The 21317-nt window shown below is 40.6% G+C and overlaps 1 protein-coding gene across 2 annotated transcripts in view; it reads right to left on the reverse strand.

Annotated features, from left to right (window-relative positions):
- The window catches only part of OCRL (OCRL inositol polyphosphate-5-phosphatase), a 56303-nt gene that overhangs the window by 18939 nt on the left and 16047 nt on the right, over positions 1–21317 (reverse strand). For both annotated transcript variants that reach the window (XM_060002883.2, XM_060002882.2), the window contains exons 5-15: positions 15226–15336; positions 14726–14815; positions 13905–14025; positions 13648–13809; positions 12345–12446; positions 11706–11820; positions 10459–10575; positions 10167–10354; positions 7321–7432; positions 5580–5689; positions 3920–4055 (exon numbers count right to left, since the gene is read on the reverse strand). In XM_060002883.2, the coding sequence (XP_059858866.1) occupies positions 3920–4055; positions 5580–5689; positions 7321–7432; positions 10167–10354; positions 10459–10575; positions 11706–11820; positions 12345–12446; positions 13648–13809; positions 13905–14025; positions 14726–14815; positions 15226–15336 (1364 nt within the window). The remainder of the gene's footprint in view (positions 1–3919; positions 4056–5579; positions 5690–7320; positions 7433–10166; positions 10355–10458; positions 10576–11705; positions 11821–12344; positions 12447–13647; positions 13810–13904; positions 14026–14725; positions 14816–15225; positions 15337–21317) is intronic.

Below are 21317 nucleotides of genomic sequence, written 5' to 3' on the forward strand. Positions count from 1 at the left end.
ATAATACCAATGCTCAGATTATATGATGATAAAAGTATGTTAGTAAATAGACCCTATGGCCGTTTTAGAAAACGGCCGACACAAAATGTCCCAGATCAGAGTAAAAGCATGACGATAAACAAATCATCTTGCCTAATAGATCGAAAAAACTCCCATCTGACACAGCACTTTCGGCTTCCTGACACAGCTGTGCTTTTTTTTTTACTATTAAAACTTTATACAAATCGATGCCCAAAACAAACATAATTAACATACCATTTTCACTTATTAAGGCCCCAGTTTCTTTTTAGAATAGAAAACTTCACAAACTCAATTTTTAAAAAAAGATTGATGTATGCAGTAGAGGCTGTAAAGAAAGTGTGGAAAATAAGAACATCAAAGCTGAGTCTCAAAGACTGTGGAGGTTTTTACATATCTGAACCATAATGATTAGAGAACTTAGGAGTAAGCAATCACTAGCGTCACCAGGGTGCCCACTACAGTGTTACATTAAGAGGAATTTTATACTTTTTAAATTCTTTTTCAACATTTTGCAACTTTAAAAAAAATTTATTAATTTATTTTGGCCGTACCGCACAGCATGTGGGATCTTGGTTCCCCGACCAGGGATCGAACCCGCGCCCCTGCATTGGAGGCGTGGCATATTAACCACTGGACCACCAGGTAAGTCCCTTTGCAACTTTTTATTTCAAAAAGTATTTTACATATGTCATCTTATTTTCACAACAACCTGTGAGGCTACCAAAGCAAGGATTATTCTTCTCACAGTTGAGAATATCAAGGTACAAAAAGATCAACTAAGTTGCTCACTGCCACGGTTAATAGCAGAGGTGATATCTGGACCTCTAGCATAAGACCCTTTCCAAAATACTGGATATGTGACAGGACCAACTTGGGTATGTCTTTTTTTTGAGGTGGGGGTAGGTCTTAAAAACACAAATGCCTCAGCTCACTGATAGCAATCTCCAGGGGGCGGGGTCCATGCTTTTGAAGCTCTTTAGGCAATTCTGATGTCCACCAAAGTCTAAGAACCAATGCAACAGATCCCATTACCAAGTGCAGGGGTGGGAACCCCATCTCAGCTTAATCTCAGCCAGCCCACAGCAAGTCTTCTGAAATTAATTGGCCCCTGAGTACTTGGTCCCTTTGTTAACAGTCACTGACGTGAATGGTGGTAAGAAATACAATGTGGTTCTTAAAGCCTCTAATCATAGTGCGCCCAAGAGTCCAAAGTATGGGGTGGTTACCCAATAAAATCAAAGCTCTTCTCAGTGGGTTATCATGATCATAACCCTTAATGTTCAGTAAGGATAATGAAGGGGAAAATGTTACCACAGAATGTCACCACTTGATACATCCACTTTAGAAAAGGAGATTACCAATAAAATTAGGAATTAAGAAATATGTACAATGAGCTAGATCTTTATGTAATAACACGGATAGCTCTCCAAGATACACCACTGAATTAAAAAAAAAAGTTGCAGACCAACACATACAGTATGAGACCATTTATGATATATACACACCAACAAACAAAACACCACCATATTGTGTATGGGTAAACAGAAAAGGTCTAGAACTGTGCTATCCAATATTATAGCCAGTAGCCACATAAGGACATTTAAATTTAAATTACTTCAAATTAAATAAAATTGAAAGTTCATTTCTCTCAGTCACACTTCAAGTGATCAATAGTTGCCTGCAGGTAATAGCTACTGGATGGGACAGGACAGATCTAGAACATTTCCATCATCACAGAAAATCTATTGGACAGTGCTGGTCTAGAAAGAAAGAAATTCATAAGGGTAGTTGGCCGGGCTAGGGAGTGGGGTTTAGCGCAAAAGTGGAAGTGGGGGATAGAAGAGGCACTGAAGACCTTCAGCCTTATCTGTGAATTTTGCTTACTTCTATTTTTATTTTAAAGAGAAAACACATTTTAATTCCTGTGTGATTTAAAAAGTATTAAAAACTAGAAAGGTAGAGCTTTATTAAAGATACACAAAAATACACAGAAAGCATGGAAAAATTGTAAATATCCTGCTGGGAGCTCTGAATTAATATGTATGGAGTATTACAAATATTCTGAGGTTCTGAAAAGAAATACAAACAGAAAAGCTAAGCATAGCTGATGAAACAAAAACGGTTAGTGTCTGGGGGAAAGACATCCTTTTAAAAATGGATTAAGAGAACTCAAATGAAGAAAACAGGGCAGTCCACAAGCACAAGCTAGAAATTAGGTGGGTTAAAAGTAGTATCTGGGTTTCCCTGGTGGCGCAGTGGTTGAGAGTCCACCTGTCAATGCAGGGGACATGGGCTCGTGCCCCGGTCCGGGAAGATCCCACATGCCACGGAGCGGCTGGGCCCGTGAGCCATGGCCGCTGAGCCTGCGCGTCCGGAGCCTGTGGCTCCGCAACCGGAGAGGCCACAACAGTGAGAGGCCCGCGTACCGCAAAAAAAAAAAAAAAAAAAAAGAAAAAAAAGAAAAAAAAGAAAAAAGTAGTATCTGAAGGTATATCTAGTCAGTAAGTTCTCTGGAACTCTGCAGGCATTGTGGGGGTAGGAGAAAGAACATCTATAAGTTTGGGAATTAAACAGGCTTAAGAGACTTGAATCTCAGCTCTCCTTCTAACTGCATGCTCTTAAAGAAGTTTATTTAAACTCACTGGTTCTCCACTTGCTCATCTGTTAAATGAGAAATATTTAACTCAAAGCACTGCTGTGAGGAGTAAATGAGATGGGTGTAAATTGCCTAGTACAGTCTCTGGCACGTACTAGCTACTTTTTGAGGAACACATACTATTATTATTCATTATTATTTTAAAATTTCAAAGTGGATAAAGTCAAGTCATGATTGCCTCAATAAAATTTAGAATCTATTCTAAGATGAAGAACAAATTTTGTACATAAAGGAAATGCCCCAAAGTCATTCCCCTTTAAGACAGGAGCAGGATAAGACATATTGGTGAGAACCTATCTCAGAAGCCAAAATAATCAACATACACCCAGAGGAAAGAAATCTACCCTACTGTGCTCTTCGCATGTCTTACCTCATTAATCCTCTTAAGTAGGTACCATTGTTATTCCCATTTTATAGAGAAGGAAACTGAGGCAGAGGGATGTTACATAAATTTTCCATTGTTACAGTTAGAAAGTGGTTGAGCTGGGAGGCAAATTTAAGCAGTCTAGCTATAACGTCCATTCTATCAAGCACTGCCCAATATAGATTCTGCCAGATTACATGACTGTAGGTCTGGAAAAACTGCAAGAAATAATCTAAATGTACTAGCTGTAATAAAGTAAGTCAACAAGATCCCAAGATATAACTTGCATACTAATAACACACAGCTAGAAAACAAAAACTTTACTCACAACAGAGACAAAAAATTAAACAACTGGCCATTAATCCAGCCCAGGATGCAATAGGGTTAAAGAGAAATTTCAAACCTGTGCTCCTGGATGGGAAGACTTCACTATCTTAGTTAGTAGAACTAACAATATGCCTCTTAACATTATATACAGATTATGTTGTATTCTGACCGGTCTGTGCCTTTGTTCCTGCTGTCCCCAGCCCTCTACCTGGAACCTCTCTCCTGGTGCTTCCACTCCTTACTATTTTATCTGATGAGGACCTACTCATCCTTTAAAACCTAGCTTTGAACTCTTCTTTATGTATAATGACTTTAGGAGGTGAAGGGTGCTACCCAGCCATTATGCAGCATGAGAAACACCTGTGTCACTAAACGGCCATGTGGACAGCATTTAGGAGGGTCAAGGGCACTAACTTCTCAATGTTGCAAATGATTATTTGGTTATGAAAACATTATGGCTCACTGAATTACTGACCCGTTCTGAGTCTAAATAACACTCTAAGAATAGATACTTAACACACAAACGACTGCATGAACAAACAAGTGTTTACCCCAATGTGGAAGAGGGCGCTAACAGGCTTGTGGTCACTGGTTTTCAGTTCCATGTGACTCCGGTAATGAAGCTGATTAACGTTAATTCCTCTCCAGAGAATTCGGTCACACCAGGCTGGAACCCGACATTTCCCACTGCAAAAAAAGTAAGGAATTAGAATAACATACCACACAAGAACGGAATACCTACCACACTGGTTCAGACCTGAGTTAGGCCCTCTTGTTATCTGCTTCTCCTTCCCTAACGACTCCAGCTATTATCTTCCCTACTATATTGCAAGCTCTGTGAAGGGACTGTGTCTGCTTGTTTGTCACTGCATTCTCAGCCCCTAGCACAGTATCTGATGTAAAGTAGGTGCTCAATGAATAGTTATCTAATGAATGAATAAACGGTGCTCCTAAGATTAGGATTATATCTTCAATATTGTTGCCCCAGGGGAAAACAGAATAGCACCTTCTTAAAATACCCTCAGAAGGACAGGATTATATTCAGAACACTTCCTCTTCATTTGCTCTATCAACAGCAATGATGCTTCACAACAGATAGACAACTAATAAAATCTAAAAATCCAATCCTATATTCCTAGACTGGGCTTAATCACTGGAGATGGGTAATAGTAGAGATTTCTTTAAACCTGTACTTTTATGGATAAGTCGAGCTTCTTCTAATAAAGATGAACTAACACCTAAGCATGCAAGTCTGAACAAATAACAGCCCATAAGAATACCAAGGGGAGGGAAAAAGCCTATTCATCATTCTATTAAAATAAGCAACACCTGTACACCTGATCCAGACGGTGACACAAATAAAGTTCTTATCAGTAGCTCTTCAGTTGACTCTCAAGTCAGGTGAGTGGAATAAACAAGGCAATGTGCACAAGATCTCTCAGAGTCACTTTTCACTTGCTGAGCAGCTCCCTCGGAGGATGGGACAGGCTCCTCCCCACCCCACCCTGGCGCTCTCTGAGTCTAAAGAAGCTGACTATGCCCAGGCATTCTTTTCTTCTTTCAAACTTCTGGGCTCAGCCAGGTAGGAAACCATAGGAAACGAAGAAATAGTAGGTAGAAGACAAACAGTCACCAGGCACATACTGACAGGGGCACTTTACTAGGGGTGATCGAGAAATCAACAGGCCCCCTAGACAGTGATTCTCAGCTTTCTGCAGCAGTTGTGGAGGTCAGGCCCAGGCACCGGTATTTTTAAAAGTCCAGCAAAAGAGTCTAATGTGAACTCAGAATCGAGAACCACTGTTCTGGAAGAACCTTTCATGGCTCTTTGTTTTCACCTCTGGTATCCTGAGTTAAAGAGTTGAAAAAGAGTTTGGGAAAAGAGCCAGAACAGGGCAACAGGTAAGGAAATAGGGGTAAGATCAGAAGGGCAAAAATCTAAGAAGCAAGTCTGCTGAGGTGAGAGAAATAAGGCATCACAGGCAGCTCGTAAAACTTCAACAGCCTGACAGAGCAGTCCACACTCTCCTAAGGTGAGCTCACCTGTGAGCACACACAAACTGAAACCTCTTCTGTAATAGCACTGAGCCATTAGGTTTTTCTATCTGTTTCTGGCAAGAACTAAAAATTTCCCAGCCCTTCATCAATTCAGAGAGACAGAAATAAGATCAGGGCTTAACCTATTCCATGAGGAGGTTCTTGTTTTTTTACCTGGAATCCCATCGGTCTGTTTTAGAATCATACTTATACGTGGGGATAAACTTGATTTCCCCTTCCATGAAGTCAGCAAAAGCTTTTTTCTGTGTGCGCTGAATATTTAGCTAGAGATAGAAAAACGTATCATATAAGCAGGGTAACACCATCTTAACAGAAGTGATAATTGGGTTGATCAGCCATTTCTAAGTATCTAAGTTCCGTATCTTTTGCAACTGTCGGAGCACATACATAAAATTTCTGTGCCTTATGAATTAAATTTTCACATTCCAACAGCATCTAAGCTCACCGACAGACAGGATGCTCATATGAGCATGTCACTAATTTTTTATTGCTAATGGTGGTCAAGGTAAAATGGAAAAATGAAACCTGAATAATCATAAGTTCCCTGATGTTAGCACAGATTTTTTTAAATTTATTAAAGTATAGTTGATTTACAATGTTGTGTTAATTTCTGCTGTACAGCAAAGTGACTCAATTATACATATATATATATTCTTTTCCTTATTCTTTTCCATTATGGCTTATCACAGGATACTGAATGGAGTTCTTTGTGCTATACAGTAGGACCTTGTTGTTTATCCATCCTATATATATAATAGTTTGGGCACAGTTTTAATTTTTTAAAAAAGCACACAAATTTTGATTGGATAATTCCAAAAGCCAAATTCAGTGAATAGTTATATTGGGTTGGCCAGAAAGTTCATTCAGGTTTTTCTGTAACATCTTGTGGAAAACCCAAACGAACTTTTCGGCCAAGCCAATAGATCGTTTTGAAAGTTACCCTCACTCAAATATTTTACCAGAACTACATAAGATTCAGAACTTATTCCAATTGTACCCCCTTTGGAGGCAGGACAGAGGAAGAAATGCAAAGTTAGCCAGCCAACCTCAATGTGAAGATAGACACAGCCAAGAAAGGCTCACTGTAAAAACCATTCTGCTGCAAAACACCGGAATTTTGACTATGACTGAAGGTCAAAAGTCTCACGTTAGGATTTAAAGACATTCAAATCAAGTTGAAACATTTTCTTCCCTCAATAAGAAGCATTCACTTTTAGCAGCCAGAATCCATATGCTAAAGTAAAAATTCAAGTCCTGTGCCAGGCTCCAAGGCAAATTTACAGAAAACTAGGTTCCTCAATATCGTTTTATATAAATGTTACCATATCAGTGCTTCTCACACAGGTTTTAACATCTATAAACTAGCAAGCCCCAACTTCTCAATCAGTTCCCATTAGACCACAGTCTGCTATTTTTCCCAAACTTCTCTTCTGTGCCTCCCAATCCCCTCACAGGGCCTCCCTCTTTTACCTCCAAGCTGTTGCTGAGCCTGCCAAGTAATCATAGAGCAGCTTTCCCTGTTTCATCTGCCAAACCACATCAACATAGCTGAAGGCCCACTTCCTCCAGGAAGTGTTCTCCAATTAACCCCACCCATTCTCCAACTCATTTATACAAATCTCTGAAATCCCTTCTTGATAAAGACTTAATGAATAAATGTTATATTGACTTTTTATCACTAACGTTATCTCTTCTCCTCCCATCCAAGCACTTAATAAAAGCACTACAAACCTTGTGTGTACTCACTGCATCACTAGTCACAATGTTTTCCCCAGACAGTGATACCTTTCCATCTACTTCTAGAGTAAGACACAACTCCCATGGGTCTAACTCATAAACCTAACAATTTTATCTGCTGTCTAGGAAAGTACCTTTTAAAATAAAATTTTATTACCTGGTCCAATTTCAAGAGTCTCTGAAGGTCATTCTTATTAATAAGACTCTTCACTTCATTGGCATCAGGCATGCAAAGTCTGTAGTTCAAATCTCCCAACCAGATGACAACACTGAGGATAAAGAAACACATGAACAGAAATAGCAGCAATGAGCATAAAAATCAATCAGAGGAGAATGGAGAGAAGGAAAATGGGGAGATTATTGATAAGCATTCATTTATCACTATCTGACTAGGGGTTTAAGATATAACTATCCTTTGGGGGCGAGTACTATCAACACCTGAGAGGGGCGAGGGATTACAAAATAGGCAGGAGGACGGGCCTGCACACATGAGGAACAAAGACAGGGAAATACGGTGTATATGTGGGACTCAGAAACCAAGGAGTTAACTCCTTGAGAGAAGCATGTAGTTTATTTGCTGGACTAGCTTCAAAATTTCACCTGGCTACTTGCCAGGTCTCTAGGGGAAGAGAATCTGAACGTTTTCTGCCTCTCTGAGCCCTGATGTTCTGCAGGCTCTCCACTAGGGTCTGCATGGTCTGAATGACAGCTCTCTTGGGCAGGGCCCACTAGCAAATGTAGGTCCAGGGCTTTCTGCTGCAGCCACTCTGTCTACCCTTGCCCCAGAACCGCAGTCCAAGTCCCAGGCAGGAAGGAGAATGGCAGGCCATGGGAGCCTCAGGCTCCCAATCACAGCAACAGACCCCCAGGTGTGCTGAGAGCCGCCCAGGGGAGACCCTGAAATTCCCACACCAAAATGGGTTCTCTTGTGAGCTATCTCAAGTTCCAAATGGATCTCTTTGCCAATCTTTAAGGTCCCGGGTAAATAAATTTATGGAATTTCGGGGCAATTTTATGATTACTGATGTCAAGGCCTTGTTTTACCACTGTGAAACAGAATTCTATATGATCCTAATTGTTGAGACAATATGGAAAGAGGCCAACATCACTACCTTTCCCTACTCTTTCCTCAATTACCCCACTCTCTACTGATCCTAATACCCACAAATTATCTTTTGTTTTCCTACTAATTCACATCTCAAACCACTATTCCAAATCTCATTACCCTCTCAGAATTTCAATTACTACTATTAATTTCCCTACAAATAACCATTTTCTACTAACAATCCATTCCTCAACTGATTTTTGTTTCTATCCTTATTAAGTCCCATTCTTCACTAACCTTTCACATTATCCATTGGTGTCTTTAAATCTCCACAGCCCCTTTTCTTAATGATTCACAGCCAGTAAAAAGAATAATGTAGATCTATATTTACTGGCTTGGAAAGAGATTCACAATAAATAGGATAATACAGTCCTATATAATGAGTATGTGTGTGTTTGTGTGTGCATAGACAAAAGTCTACAACAGCACTATTCAGAACAGATAGGGACTTCCCTGGTGGGGCAGTGGTTAAGAATCTGCCTGCCAATGGAGGGGACTCGGGTTCGATCCCTGGTCCGGGAAGATCCCACATGCCGCGGAGCAACTAAGCCTGTGCGCCACAACTACTGAGCCTGCGCTCTAGAGCCTGCAAGCCACAACTACTGAGCCCACGTGCCACAACTACTGAAGCCTGTGTGCCTAAAGCCCATGCTCTGCAACAAGAGAAGCCACCACAATGAGAAGCCCGTGCACCACAATGAAGAGTAGCCCCTGCTCGCCGCAACTAGAGAAAGCCTGCACGCAGCAACGAAGACCCAACACAGCCAAAGATAAAACTAAATTAAATAATTAATTTAAAAAAAAAAAACAGAAGACATAGGACGCACATAAGAAATGTAATTTTCAATTGCCTAGTAGCTGAATATAAAAAGTAAAAGAAACAAGTGAAAATAACTTTAACAACAAATTCCAGGGCTTCCCTGGTGGCACAGTGGTTTAGAATCCACCTGCCAATGAAGGGGACACGGGTTCAAGCCCTGGTCCAGGAAGATCCCATATGCTGCAGAGCAACTAAGCCCATGTGTCACAACTACTGAGCCTGCGCTCTAGAGCCTGTGATCCACAACTACTGAGCCCGTGTACCACAACTACTGAGGCTCGCACGCCTAGAGCCCGTGCTCCGCAACAAGAGAAGCCACCACAATGAGAAGCCCATGCGCCGCAACGAAGAGTAGCCCCCGCTCGTCGCAACTAGAGAGAGCCCGTGCACAGCAACGAAGACCCAACTCAGCCAAAAATAAATAAAACAAGACAAAACAAAAAAAACCCAATGCCTTCTTTAAAAAAAACCAAATCCCATTTAACTCAATATATGCAAACTTTTGTTATTTCAACATGTAATCAATACTTAAAAAGTTGAGATATTTTACATTTTTTCCCTACTAAATTCAGTGTATATGCTCACAGCACATCTCAGTTTGGACTAGCTACTTTCAAGTGCCCAACAGCCACCTATGGCTACTGGCTGTCATAACGGACAGCACAGATCTGGAAGGATACACACTGAATTGTCCACAGTGTTTTTCTTCGGAAGGAGGGACTGGCTGGGGAGAGCAGAGGTAAGAAATGAGGGATTTTTTACTTTTACCTTTTATTACATTCACAATGAACATTTCTATTTTATAATAAAAAATAATAAAAACTGATGTCAATTGACAGACCCCCCTCTACCATTACTCTAGATGCCCACTAAGAGAATTAACCTTTCCTCTGATAGCAAATCTAATTCCTCTGACTAAAATCTAATTCATCTGCTATTCCTCAAACCCGCCCCCTTCTTCGTGACCCCAATCCCTAAACAATAATCTCTTCACTCTTCACATTTCTATAGCTTCTCACCACGTTTAGTCTCTTCTCACCACCACTATTCAAAGGCTAAGGAAGACTTAACCACTCACTCATGTTTCATGATGTTCAGCTGTGGGAGGGTCTGATTTGGGACCACAAAACTCATTCGTGCGCAGATGTCCTTATAATCCTGATTCCTTCTCTCAAAGTCCTCCACGTGGGCAGCCAAGTGGGAATTGACAACGCAAAAGGTAGTGTTGTGAAATACAAATCTCACAGCTACCCCACCTTTGTTTCCCTGTTAGCAAGAGTAATGATCCACAGTTAGTACAAAGATGCAACTAGCACCTGAACTTCACATGGACATAAATCATAATTGAGCTCATTTCCGAAGTAACTCACCATCTTCCCCATGATTCCAGTCCCAACTGTTTCTGTAGCAACATCACGGATATATCGCCACTGATCCTTTCTGGCAAATATCAGGAGCATCATCCCAACGAGGCGGACCAGTTGAACCTATGAGTCGCAGGGAATTAGAAGAGGTTCATGTTAATACCACTCTTTGCCACATATCGAATTCCCACAACTAATTTTCCACCAAGAAGATATAACCATGCCCTAATCTGAATCCAAATCCTCTAATTTCCCAGTGGGCCTCATAAAGAGAAAACAAAACTTCTCTGGGAAAGCTTTAATCTGGCTCTGACCAGTAGGAGTTAAAAGTCTTTGGAGACAACGAGTACACTCAGCTCTAGATTCATTATTTTAATCACTTTTTAGCCTACCGTGAGTAGGCAGCATAAAAAATTCGAATAATAATGACAAAGCCTCTATCCCAGCTTGTTCCTTTTGCCTCTTTTTCCTAGTTTCTGATTTACAATTTCCTAAGAAATTAAAATGTATAAAATAACACTCCTTTTTACTTTTAAGTCTGTGAACTAGAAATATGTCTGAAATGTATATTAGTCTATACGAGAGGAATAACATCTTCAGGAGTCTTATCACCTATATCAGCTGCTAGAAGATGCAGATGAAAATTACTTAGACAAATGACTCCTTTTAAAGGGCTTGGTATGGTAGCCCCATAATTAAAATAACTCTTCTGGTAGCCTCTACCACGTGCCTTCTAGAGACCAACAAATTGGGCCACCTTGCTAAAGTCAACTCTATTCTTGACTTACAACCAAGTTTCGAGCTCACTGAAATTCCACAACACTCCTGTTCTTGCTCCAATTCCAAAGCTTGCCCTATGCACCCACATGCTTCAAACTGCTTTTCTGTAAAGCATCCAGTTCTGACCATGTCAGCGAACAATTTCAATCTTAAACTCTCATTGCAAAAATCACTTATCTTATGTGTCATCATTTGAGTTAATTACTGCTATGAGGACAATAAAATTCTTCTTTTCTCCTAAAAACTACCTAAGCAATGAAACTATAAGATCGGGAAACTTAGGGAATTCTTTTTCTAGGAAATAGGAATAAAAAGGATTAGTCTGCCCTATTCCAGTATTACACATGGGGAAGAATTCAATTAAACCACTCTTTTGGAACAAGCTATAGATAACAGAGTAACTTCTAGTGAGTTCTTAGTTGTATATATACAACTTAGTTGTATACTAAAAAAGATAATTCAATGCGGCTTACTTTCTTATACTTGGCTTTGGAATGCAAACCCCTCTCCACAGCCAAGGACCACTCTTGTTCCTTCACAGATTCAAAGTAGAAAAAGGCTTCTGTGCTCAAGTCCAGCTCTTGGAATCTGAGAAAACAAGAGGATGTCGGATCTACACACATCCCATAATTATCTCTGACTACCTCCTGTCCCATTTTCTGAGACATTAGATGAAACAATGCGGAAAAGATAAATTTTAGAGAACTGCTCTATTGACTCAGGTGATCAGTAAGGACAAGTAGTTTTCTTTTCAAAAGACTCCGCGCCACAGGTATATGCACAGGCTATGCAAAACACAAACAAAAAAACCTCCATAAGGGATAACCGTAGAGCTTTGCTTATATATCCTAGAAATAGTCACTGTTAGAATTAACCTCAAATCTCAGTTTCTATGAAGTATATAGTTTTCTATGGGTTTTGAGAGGATTAGATGCTTCCTTACACCAATTCAGGTATCTGTTCCTTTATGATCTCACAAATTTGACCCACAAGTTAACTCTCACATATAGTCTACAGTAGGTTTTTACAAATGGTGGGGAAAAAAAGCGCAAAATGTCACGTAAACTAACACCAAACATACAGCCAAAATGAACTTCCAGACGCCATTTTACCCAATGCAGTAGATATCAGGAGGATTCGGATCACAGTTCAGCCAAGGTTCTAGCCCACTGTCTGGAGACTGGCCATTCACGTTCCATGTTCCAACAAAGAACCTAATACATGATTCCAAAACATAATTTAAAAACAAAGGTCAAGTGTGGATGGTCACAATAAGCAACATAATTTCTCAAACTGTTTTGCCACACACACACACAAAACCCTCTTGCCTGTAGAAGACAAAGGCAGTGGGCTTATTCTCTCCAAAGTTTACATCAGGTAAACCTACAGAAAGGAACCAAGTCTCTATTTAAAAAACACAAGTTTAATTGCTCTACCACATTTCCTTCCTATTACATTCCATCCAAACTCATATCTGAAGGGAGAGCTTGTGGATGGGAAAGAGGTATCTTCATGCTATAAGGATGTCTAATATGGATAACTATTCCATAAGGAGTTGTAGTTAAATCCAAAAACTCACTTCCCGAAGGATTACAAGGACATCTGTGTAGGAAATTCTGTTGAGACAGATATAGTATTAAGGGGGAAAGCAGAAGGGAAAACTCATGACTGTCTTAACTGTTTACATACAAATATAAGCATCACGGGAAATCTGAAGATCTGGAGGTTTCAGCATAGGGATATAGTCATGACTGAATTAGAATAAATGAGGCATAATGGGATAGCAGATGGGACTGGAATCTTGGACTAAAAGGGTACATGCTGTTCGAAAATAACAAAGGAAAGCGTTGCTGCTTTGAACATCGGGATACACGACACACACCACACGTAGTGAGTCCAGAAAAGAGGATATCACCAAGATGAAATGAAAAATATAATAGAGGAAAGAATCGAAGATAGACCTCCCAATCAAGATGCTTGGGTGAAACTTCCTTCAGTTAACTTCCCAAAGTAGGTAAATTAAAGTCTAGTGGTAATGGCGGACTTAATTTTCCAATATTGGCAAGAAGAAATTCAGCAGGTCAGATAGATAAACACACTTGCTTATGGAATGTACTAGGAGACAATTCTCTAGTACTTGTGAGCTTGACTTGGTTCTCTAAGAGTGGATAGAAAGGTTAGTAGAGGTGGTATCATTAGTAATTAGAAAATCCAAGGGAAATTGTAGCACTGGCATTATTTTGGATATGTATGTTATTGACCAGCATAAAGACAGGGGCTTGAATCAGCTCACCATTCTCTTCTTTATGCTTTTATTCTGAATTAAGCTAATTAAACTAATACCTTAAATACCCAAAGACCATTTTTTCCTATATGTACTAACGTTTAGCCTCAGTAAGTAGAAGAGAGACTAACCTGAAAGTCTGAATGTTGACATATTCTTTCTCTCGCTTTGCCAGGATGTGTTTGATGAGACCCTCCCGCTGCCCAGACTGGGTGTTTGGTACAAAGAGCTTCCGCATGGTATTGGTCACTTTGGGCTGTTCCTTGTTAGAAGCTTCCTTTTCACGTGGAAGCCTAGCAAATAAATGAGGAATTCAAAAGTGAAATTGCCTTAAACAATTCCCATGTGTGTCTCACACGTGGGAAATCTGTTTCAACATAGGACTTACATTCTATTCACTGAAGACGGTGGGGGTGGCGGTTCCCGATGAACCCCTGTAGGCTGATTCTGCAAATTTATTTTCTTGTCCAAATTCAAAGATGAAAAATTATCCTCAAATCCAAGAAGCCCTGAAGGACACAGAACCCAGAGTGGAAGGGGGGAAAAGATAACATCCAACTTATCCAGGATTGATAGGACTTTGCTTTGATCAGCGGTTTTGGTTTGATCACTATTTGCTCAGTGGCGTTACCAAACAGAAAGGTGTAAGAGTAGTGATAACGTAGATTGGGGGAAGCAGCACATCTGTCCCTGAAGCACTGACATATTAACTAGAATGACAGTAAGTTACGTTAACTTGGAACGTGAATAATAAGAGCTAGTCTTTATAGAAGACTTTTAGCACAATGCCTGGTTGATAGTAAAGAGCTATATCATTATCTCACTTAATTGTCACAAAGACCTCATGAGGTAGGTGCTATTAAAAATCTTCCTATGTTACAGAAAAAGAAACAGAAGCTCAGAGTTGTCAAAGTAATTGGACCAAGGTCATATAACTAGTAAGTCAGAGAACGGGGATTCAAACCCAGGTAGTCTGGCTCCAGAGCCTGCACTTTTTACCCCTCTGCTAAGCTGGCACTGAAAGAGCTAATGTGCCACAGAAAGGATCAGGAGTGAACGTGAGTCAGTGGGTACGGACTTGATAAAACCACTCCATAGGAGAAGGTATCTGACACTGACATTAATCCACATTATCTTATCTGCCCAGATAAAATCTATTGACTCTGCAATAATCATAGCAACCAGGGAAAAAAAGAATCTTTTCAGTACCTGAAAAAACAGAAGAGTTGTCCTCAGTGTCTAATTTCTGGTACCAGCTGGATGAGTCCTTTTGCTCTGGAACAAGAAGTTGTGACTGCGCTGGAGAGATAAGGGTCATAGTCAGAATGGAATGACTATTCCATTGAATGGAATATACCATAACCAAAGGCCATTCACTCAGCACTCAAGTGCAGGGGCCAGCACCATTCTTGAACACAAAGGAAGAGACTAAGAAAATGAGGGCAGCTCTGGGATCATCTGGGACCAAAGGAGGATTACAGTCTGCAGTAAGCTGTCCAAGGAATGAAACTGAAGATTCTGGAAATTGACTCAGTGTCCTTAAAGCTGAATAGACTTATTCCCTAACCTATCCCTGGGGCCATTCCTGAAGAAAAAAAAAAATCGCCTATCAAGGCTCTAGGGGTGAGGTACTTTGCTAATGGCCACTTGCCTCTGTACAGCATGTCCCATGCAAGTAGTAGAAAGAAAACTGCTGAGGCTTGAGTTACCTTCCTGAGCAGCAAGGACCTCTGAGAGGAACTTCAGACAGCGTTCCTCATCAGGGATTTCAAAGCGGCGCTCTCTGGTCCAGTCCCCCTGAATCCGAATTTTGCAGCCACCTAAAAAATGGAAATCCATGTACATATAGCTACGGAAAATAATGTTTTCTTGGGATATTTTCAACTTACCAATTTAATAGGAGAAGGTCCAGATTGCAAATATTCCAGACCTCTAACGTGTGAAGCATGCCTATAAGATCAAGGGACTGGGTGTGGTGGTGGTGCTGGGGGTGATGCACAGAGGAAAATCTAGTGAAGGCTGATAAACTGTGTAAGTGAGCAGCCCAATATAGTGATATGGTATGTACTGAAATCACAGTTTCCTACTTTCTGATATATTGCTCAAATGTCACTGTAGGAACCTCCAAAATCTAGCAGAAGATCAATTCCTCAACCACCCTCCTCCCATCTCCTAGCTGGAAATTCCTACCACTTCAAATCCAAATCATATAGTAAGAGTCTCTGAAGTGTGAAGGGAAAAAAGGAAATATGATGGTTTGTTCCTAGGTACAGACTGTACCCAGGCAATTGAATTTATAAGCTAATTAAAAAAAAGCATAATGGGATTGGTTTGAATTATTCTGAAAAGAAGCATCTATACCTCATTTACCTCAAGTGAAAAATGTATGTCTTGAATAAACTCACAAAAACAATATAATGACCCATGTCCAGGAGTGGTCTGGTTCAAGTACAGTCAGTTGGAAAACAGTATAATTAGAAGCAAAGTTATCTGGGACTTTAGTTTCTTATGTATATAACATACTGTCTCCCCTTTTCTAATGCCCTCTATTTACCATCAACTGTCTGGATATGGTGACCCAGGAAACCCATGTCCTTGTTTACATTCTTATTTTAACTGATTTATTACATTTATTGCTTTCTCATGGCCCTGGAAACGATAAGCTCCTTCAGGGCAAGAGGCAGGCTGCACATACCGGTTATCCAACACAACACTCTCAATGGTCTCCCAGGGTTGTTTGGGACAGAGGGGCTTCTCAGGACTCAAGACTTCCAAAGCTAAGATCGGGAAAGTCCCAGGCAAACCGGGCTCATCGGTCACTTTATTGATAACAATGACATCAGACTTCACAGACAGAAGGCATTTAATGACTCCCAAACTGGACTCTTTCACACTTGTAAATAACAAAGAGGTGAGAAAATAAAATGAAAATCCTAGTTTCTTATGGTAGAAATCCACTTCTGAACCTTTGACTCTTTCTTTGCATTTCTTTAAGTTTCTGTATTCACAGATATTTAGTGATCAGAATAAAAGAGATAAACATAGAGGAAAAAATGAAAAAGAAGGCACCCAAGAGGACCAGCAATAAGAAAATTAACGGGGGTGCCTCTGTAAGGTGGAGAAAAAAAGAGGGGGCATGAATAAGGACTGTCAATTAGAGCAGCCTTGAAGATACGATGGGAAAACCTCCTTCAGGGCACAAGTAATCCTCTCTTTCTCAGATAATTTATATTAAAAGTAGAAAAAAATTTAAAAAGAGCAGTTCCTACCTGATACAGACTTAGAACAAGAACACATATTCTCTCTGTCCCACAATCCTTGAAAGATATATTTTAGCAAATATAAAAAATAAACTGACCCATTTAACGGACAAAAGATTCCAGAAATTGCTTACAAAGTAACACTAGATGCTCTCTCACCACGTTGCATGGGAAAGAGGACAAATTACCCCCACCACGCAACCTTCTACTCTCCTCCCTTCCAGCCCCTCTGGCCTCTTTGTGATCAGCAAACACTCCTCTATCTTCAATTTCTCCTCTGAATACTCCCTGCATCTCTCAGTAGTTCTCAACTAAGCGTGCATTAGAATTACCAGAGGCGCTTTTAGGAAATACTGCCACTTGGGGCCCCATCCCAGGCCAAGAAAACAGAATCTCTAGGGGTGAAGCCCAGGCACTGGGAGTTTCTAAAACACTCCTCCAGGTGGTCTAGTGCATCCAGACTGAAAATCAGAGTCACCTGCAAACTGGCTGGGCCCTGAGACTAGCTCCCGCTGCGGCCCTCTGAACTAGAGGCTATTTATAGCCTTTCACACCCTATGTAATTTAAGACTGATGTCCTTATTTGTCCTAATGCCATCTCCAGACCATTCCCTCTCCTCCTCCCTCATGAAAAATCCCTTCTCCTTTGAGGCTCACCCACTGGGCTATGCCAGCTTCTTCCCTTCCCTCCTCTATGGAATCATGTACCAACTTCCCAGAAACTTCCAAATCCAGGCCTGATTAAGACTTCCTCTCCACTCACAGCCCTGCTTTAACTTTGCGTCCCTGAAAAATTAGCACAGAAAGCTCAGTCAACACCTTCAACTTCCTCATGCAACGACCTTGCCCCTCCACCTCAGCCACCTACTCCCTCAGTCCCTACTGGGGCTGCCTCAGTTCTACCCTGGACCTTTCATCACAGAAACACCATCACCTCATAAATCTCTAATTCAAATATCCCACTCTGAACTGTTACTCCTTCCAGCTTACCTGCTCTTATGGGAACCTCCAGCGCACTGATCCCTCCACTTTCTCAGTATCCATTCACTTCCTCCTGCTTTCACTTCCCTTTTTATCAAACAGATGCCATCGTTTCACTCTGTTGCAAAAACCCAGAACTGCCTTACCACTCTCACTCTGTTTTGGCTAACACCTATCTGGCTAACTCCCAACCCTCAGAAATCAAACTAACTGCCTTCTCTGTACTTACGCCTGAGGGAGTAAAACCACACACACACACACACGCACACACACATACGTACACGCACACGCACACACACGCACACACATACATACACACGTGCGCGTACACACACACACACACACACACCATTATAAATTGACTGCTAACCTCAACGGGGCCCTATATGATAGGAAGCAATCTAAGTTTCCATAGTCCACTTGTCTCCCACTACTATTTGGAACCACTATTCACACCTTCTCATTTATCCTCAATCTTTGGATCCCCCTCTTCTCAAGCTCTCTTCTTCATACTTTATGAGCTTTACCTCATACCTCAGAGGAAACGGAAGCCATCACATGGAAACCTACCTGTATCTGTACTCATCTTCTCCTTTCTCTTCTGATGCACGAAGGAGGAGTCCTCCTATCAAAGGCCATCTTCTTTTTGAATTGCAACCCCTCAGGTTCTCTCAGGAATCTCACAGTCATTCTCTAGACACCTCCCCCACGTAGCTTTAACCTCTTCCTCACACAGGCTCCTTCTCATCAGCATTAAAATAAATCATGTTCTAAATCCTCCTCATTTAAAAAACAAAAAACCTTCCTGGACCCCATATCTTCCTCCAACTCCGGTCCACCTCTACATTCCCCCTTTGCAGTCAAGCTTTAAAAGACACACAGTTGCTACCTGCTCACCTGCCATTTCTCTCTTTAATCCACTCCAATATGACTTTGGCTCCTACCACCCCTCTGAAATTGCTTTGTTAAGGTCACCAATGATCTCCATAGTGCTAAATCCAATGGATACTCTTCAGTCATCTTATCAGACCTAGCAGCAGAAATCAACACTTGACCCCTCCTTGAAACAGTCTCTTCCAAAGGCTTCTATGACACCATGCTCATCTAGTTTATCTCTCTCTTTGGTCACTAATTTTAAGTGCGCTTTGAAGCATCTCCTCCTCTATCTGAACTTTAAAAAGTAGAGTGAGTTCAATCTTAAACCTTTTTCTCACTGTGTATCAGCACTGTCCAATAGGACTTTCTGTGATGATGGACATGTTCTTTAACTGCACTGTCCAATATGGTAGCCAATGACCCCATGTGGCTAAGGAGTACTTGAGGAGTGCTGAGGAACTGAGAAACTGATTTTCTAATTTCGTTCTAACTAATTTAAATAGGCACATACGACTAGTGGCTATGGTATCTGAGAGCACAGCTCTATATACAGTCACATCATCTCTCATGGTTTCAAATACCCTCTATGTGCTAGAGACCCAGACTTTACTTCTGAGCTTCAGATGCATACATTCAACTGCCAATTTATCACCTACACTCAGATGTCTCAAAGAAATCTCAAAGTAAACATAGCTAAAACTGAATTCGTGACCCCTACCCCAGGAAAACTCATTCCTCCTTCAACGTTCTTATTTCTGCAAATGGTACCACCATCCACATTCATGCCAGAAATCTCGGATTCATCCTTGACACTTCAGCTCACCCCCTGCACCCACACCAACCTCTGTTGATTTAACCTCCAAAAACATTGATCAGATCTGTCCACTTCTCTCCATTCTTACTCTCTAGCTTAAACTACTGAAAGAGGCTCCTAACTGGCACCCAAACATAGGCATAAAATCCTTCATATTCTTTCAATTTTTAAAAATCTGTAAATCCAGATTCCTTATCATGGCTTACGAGACCCTACTGGATCTGGTCCTAGCCTGTCCTACCTTGGTGCCTGAGCCTTCTTTCAGGCATCCTGGCCTTCTTTCATTTCAAAGGAAGTATCAAACTACTTCCCAAATTGGGGCCTTTTCACATGCAGTTCCTTTTACCTGGAATACTCTTCCCCATTTTCACCTGTCTCTTACTTATCCCCTCTGGTCTCAATTTAAATGTCACTTCTTCAAAGAGGCCTTCCCTGAGTACCCTGCCTAATTTAGTTAGCACTCTTATAAACTCTCTGTATTTCTCCTTGATAGCATTTATCAAAACTGCAATTATGGGCAATTCCCTGGCAGTCCAGTGATTAGGATCCTGGGCTTCCACTGCAGAGGGCCTGGGTTTGATCCCTGGTCAGGAAACTGAAATCCCACAAACCACGCGGTGTGGCCAAAATAACCCCACCAAAACAAACCAAAAAACCCCCCTGCAATGATACGACTATACCTTATCAGTTTAAATTCTGTTTCCTTCACTAAGTTTCATGAAGTACCATGACTACATTGCTTTCTGCTATATCCCCAGAACACAGCGCCTGGCACATGAAAGGTATTCACATGTTTATGGAATGCATTAATGGGTTATAGGCATCTACGTGACACTAGCATCAAACAGCACAGAAGCAAGAACCAAGGCTGGAGGAGCAACCTTACCTATGCTGTTCTCTACTGATTGTGCAGCACTTAGAATAGTGCCTGGCAAATAGAAGGCACTCGACAAATATTTGTTGAATAATGAATAAAAGAGGGTTTAATATTAGGGAATTAGTGTAATACAGTCCATCAATAGGTCAAATAAGGAAGAACAATATAACCATCTCTATAAATACAAAAGACGTTTGATAAAATTCAATATACATTCACCATTTTAAAAACCACACAAACTTGAAATAAATGCAGTTTCTTAACATGGTTTTAAAAAACCCTATCAAATCAACAGGCAACAACATCCTCAACAGTGAAGCACCACTTGAGGCATTCTCACTGAGACCAGGACCTAAACATAAATCATCATCATTATTTCACGTTGATCTCCAAATTCTTGTTGGTGTAATGAGACATGAAGCAAAACTAATAGTTATAGCTACTAGAAAGAGACAAAACTATTATTTGCAGATGACTAGGGCTGTCTATCAAAACCAAAAAAGAAAATAAACAGCCCCCCCAAAATAAAAATAAATTTCTGTAAAGTGGCTGGATAAAAGGTAAATATCTAAAATTCAACAGCTGCTCTGTATAGTAGTAATAAGCAATTAGAAGGTAAGAGAAAAAAGGTTCCACTGACAATAGCAGCAAACAAATAAAATCCATCAAAAAACAGTTAACCTACAAATGTATCATAGCTATGAAGAAACCACAAAATGTTACTGAGAGATATAAAGAGAAACTGAGTAAGTAGAGATAGATATACCATGTTCCTTGACAGTGACTTAATTTTATAAAGGAGTTAATTTAATAAAATTTGGTGCATATCTATGGTGAAATATTAGCCATTAAAAATCATGTTTTTGGAGGAAACAAGATGGCGGAGTAGAAGGACGAGCTCTCACTCCCTCTTGCGGGAACACCAGAATCACAACTAGCTGCCAGACAATCAGCAACAGGAAGACACTGGAACTCACCAAAAAAGATACCCCA

This window comes from Delphinus delphis, chromosome X, assembly GCF_949987515.2.
Source record: "Delphinus delphis chromosome X, mDelDel1.2, whole genome shotgun sequence".
Classification (NCBI taxonomy): Eukaryota; Metazoa; Chordata; class Mammalia; order Artiodactyla; family Delphinidae; genus Delphinus; species Delphinus delphis.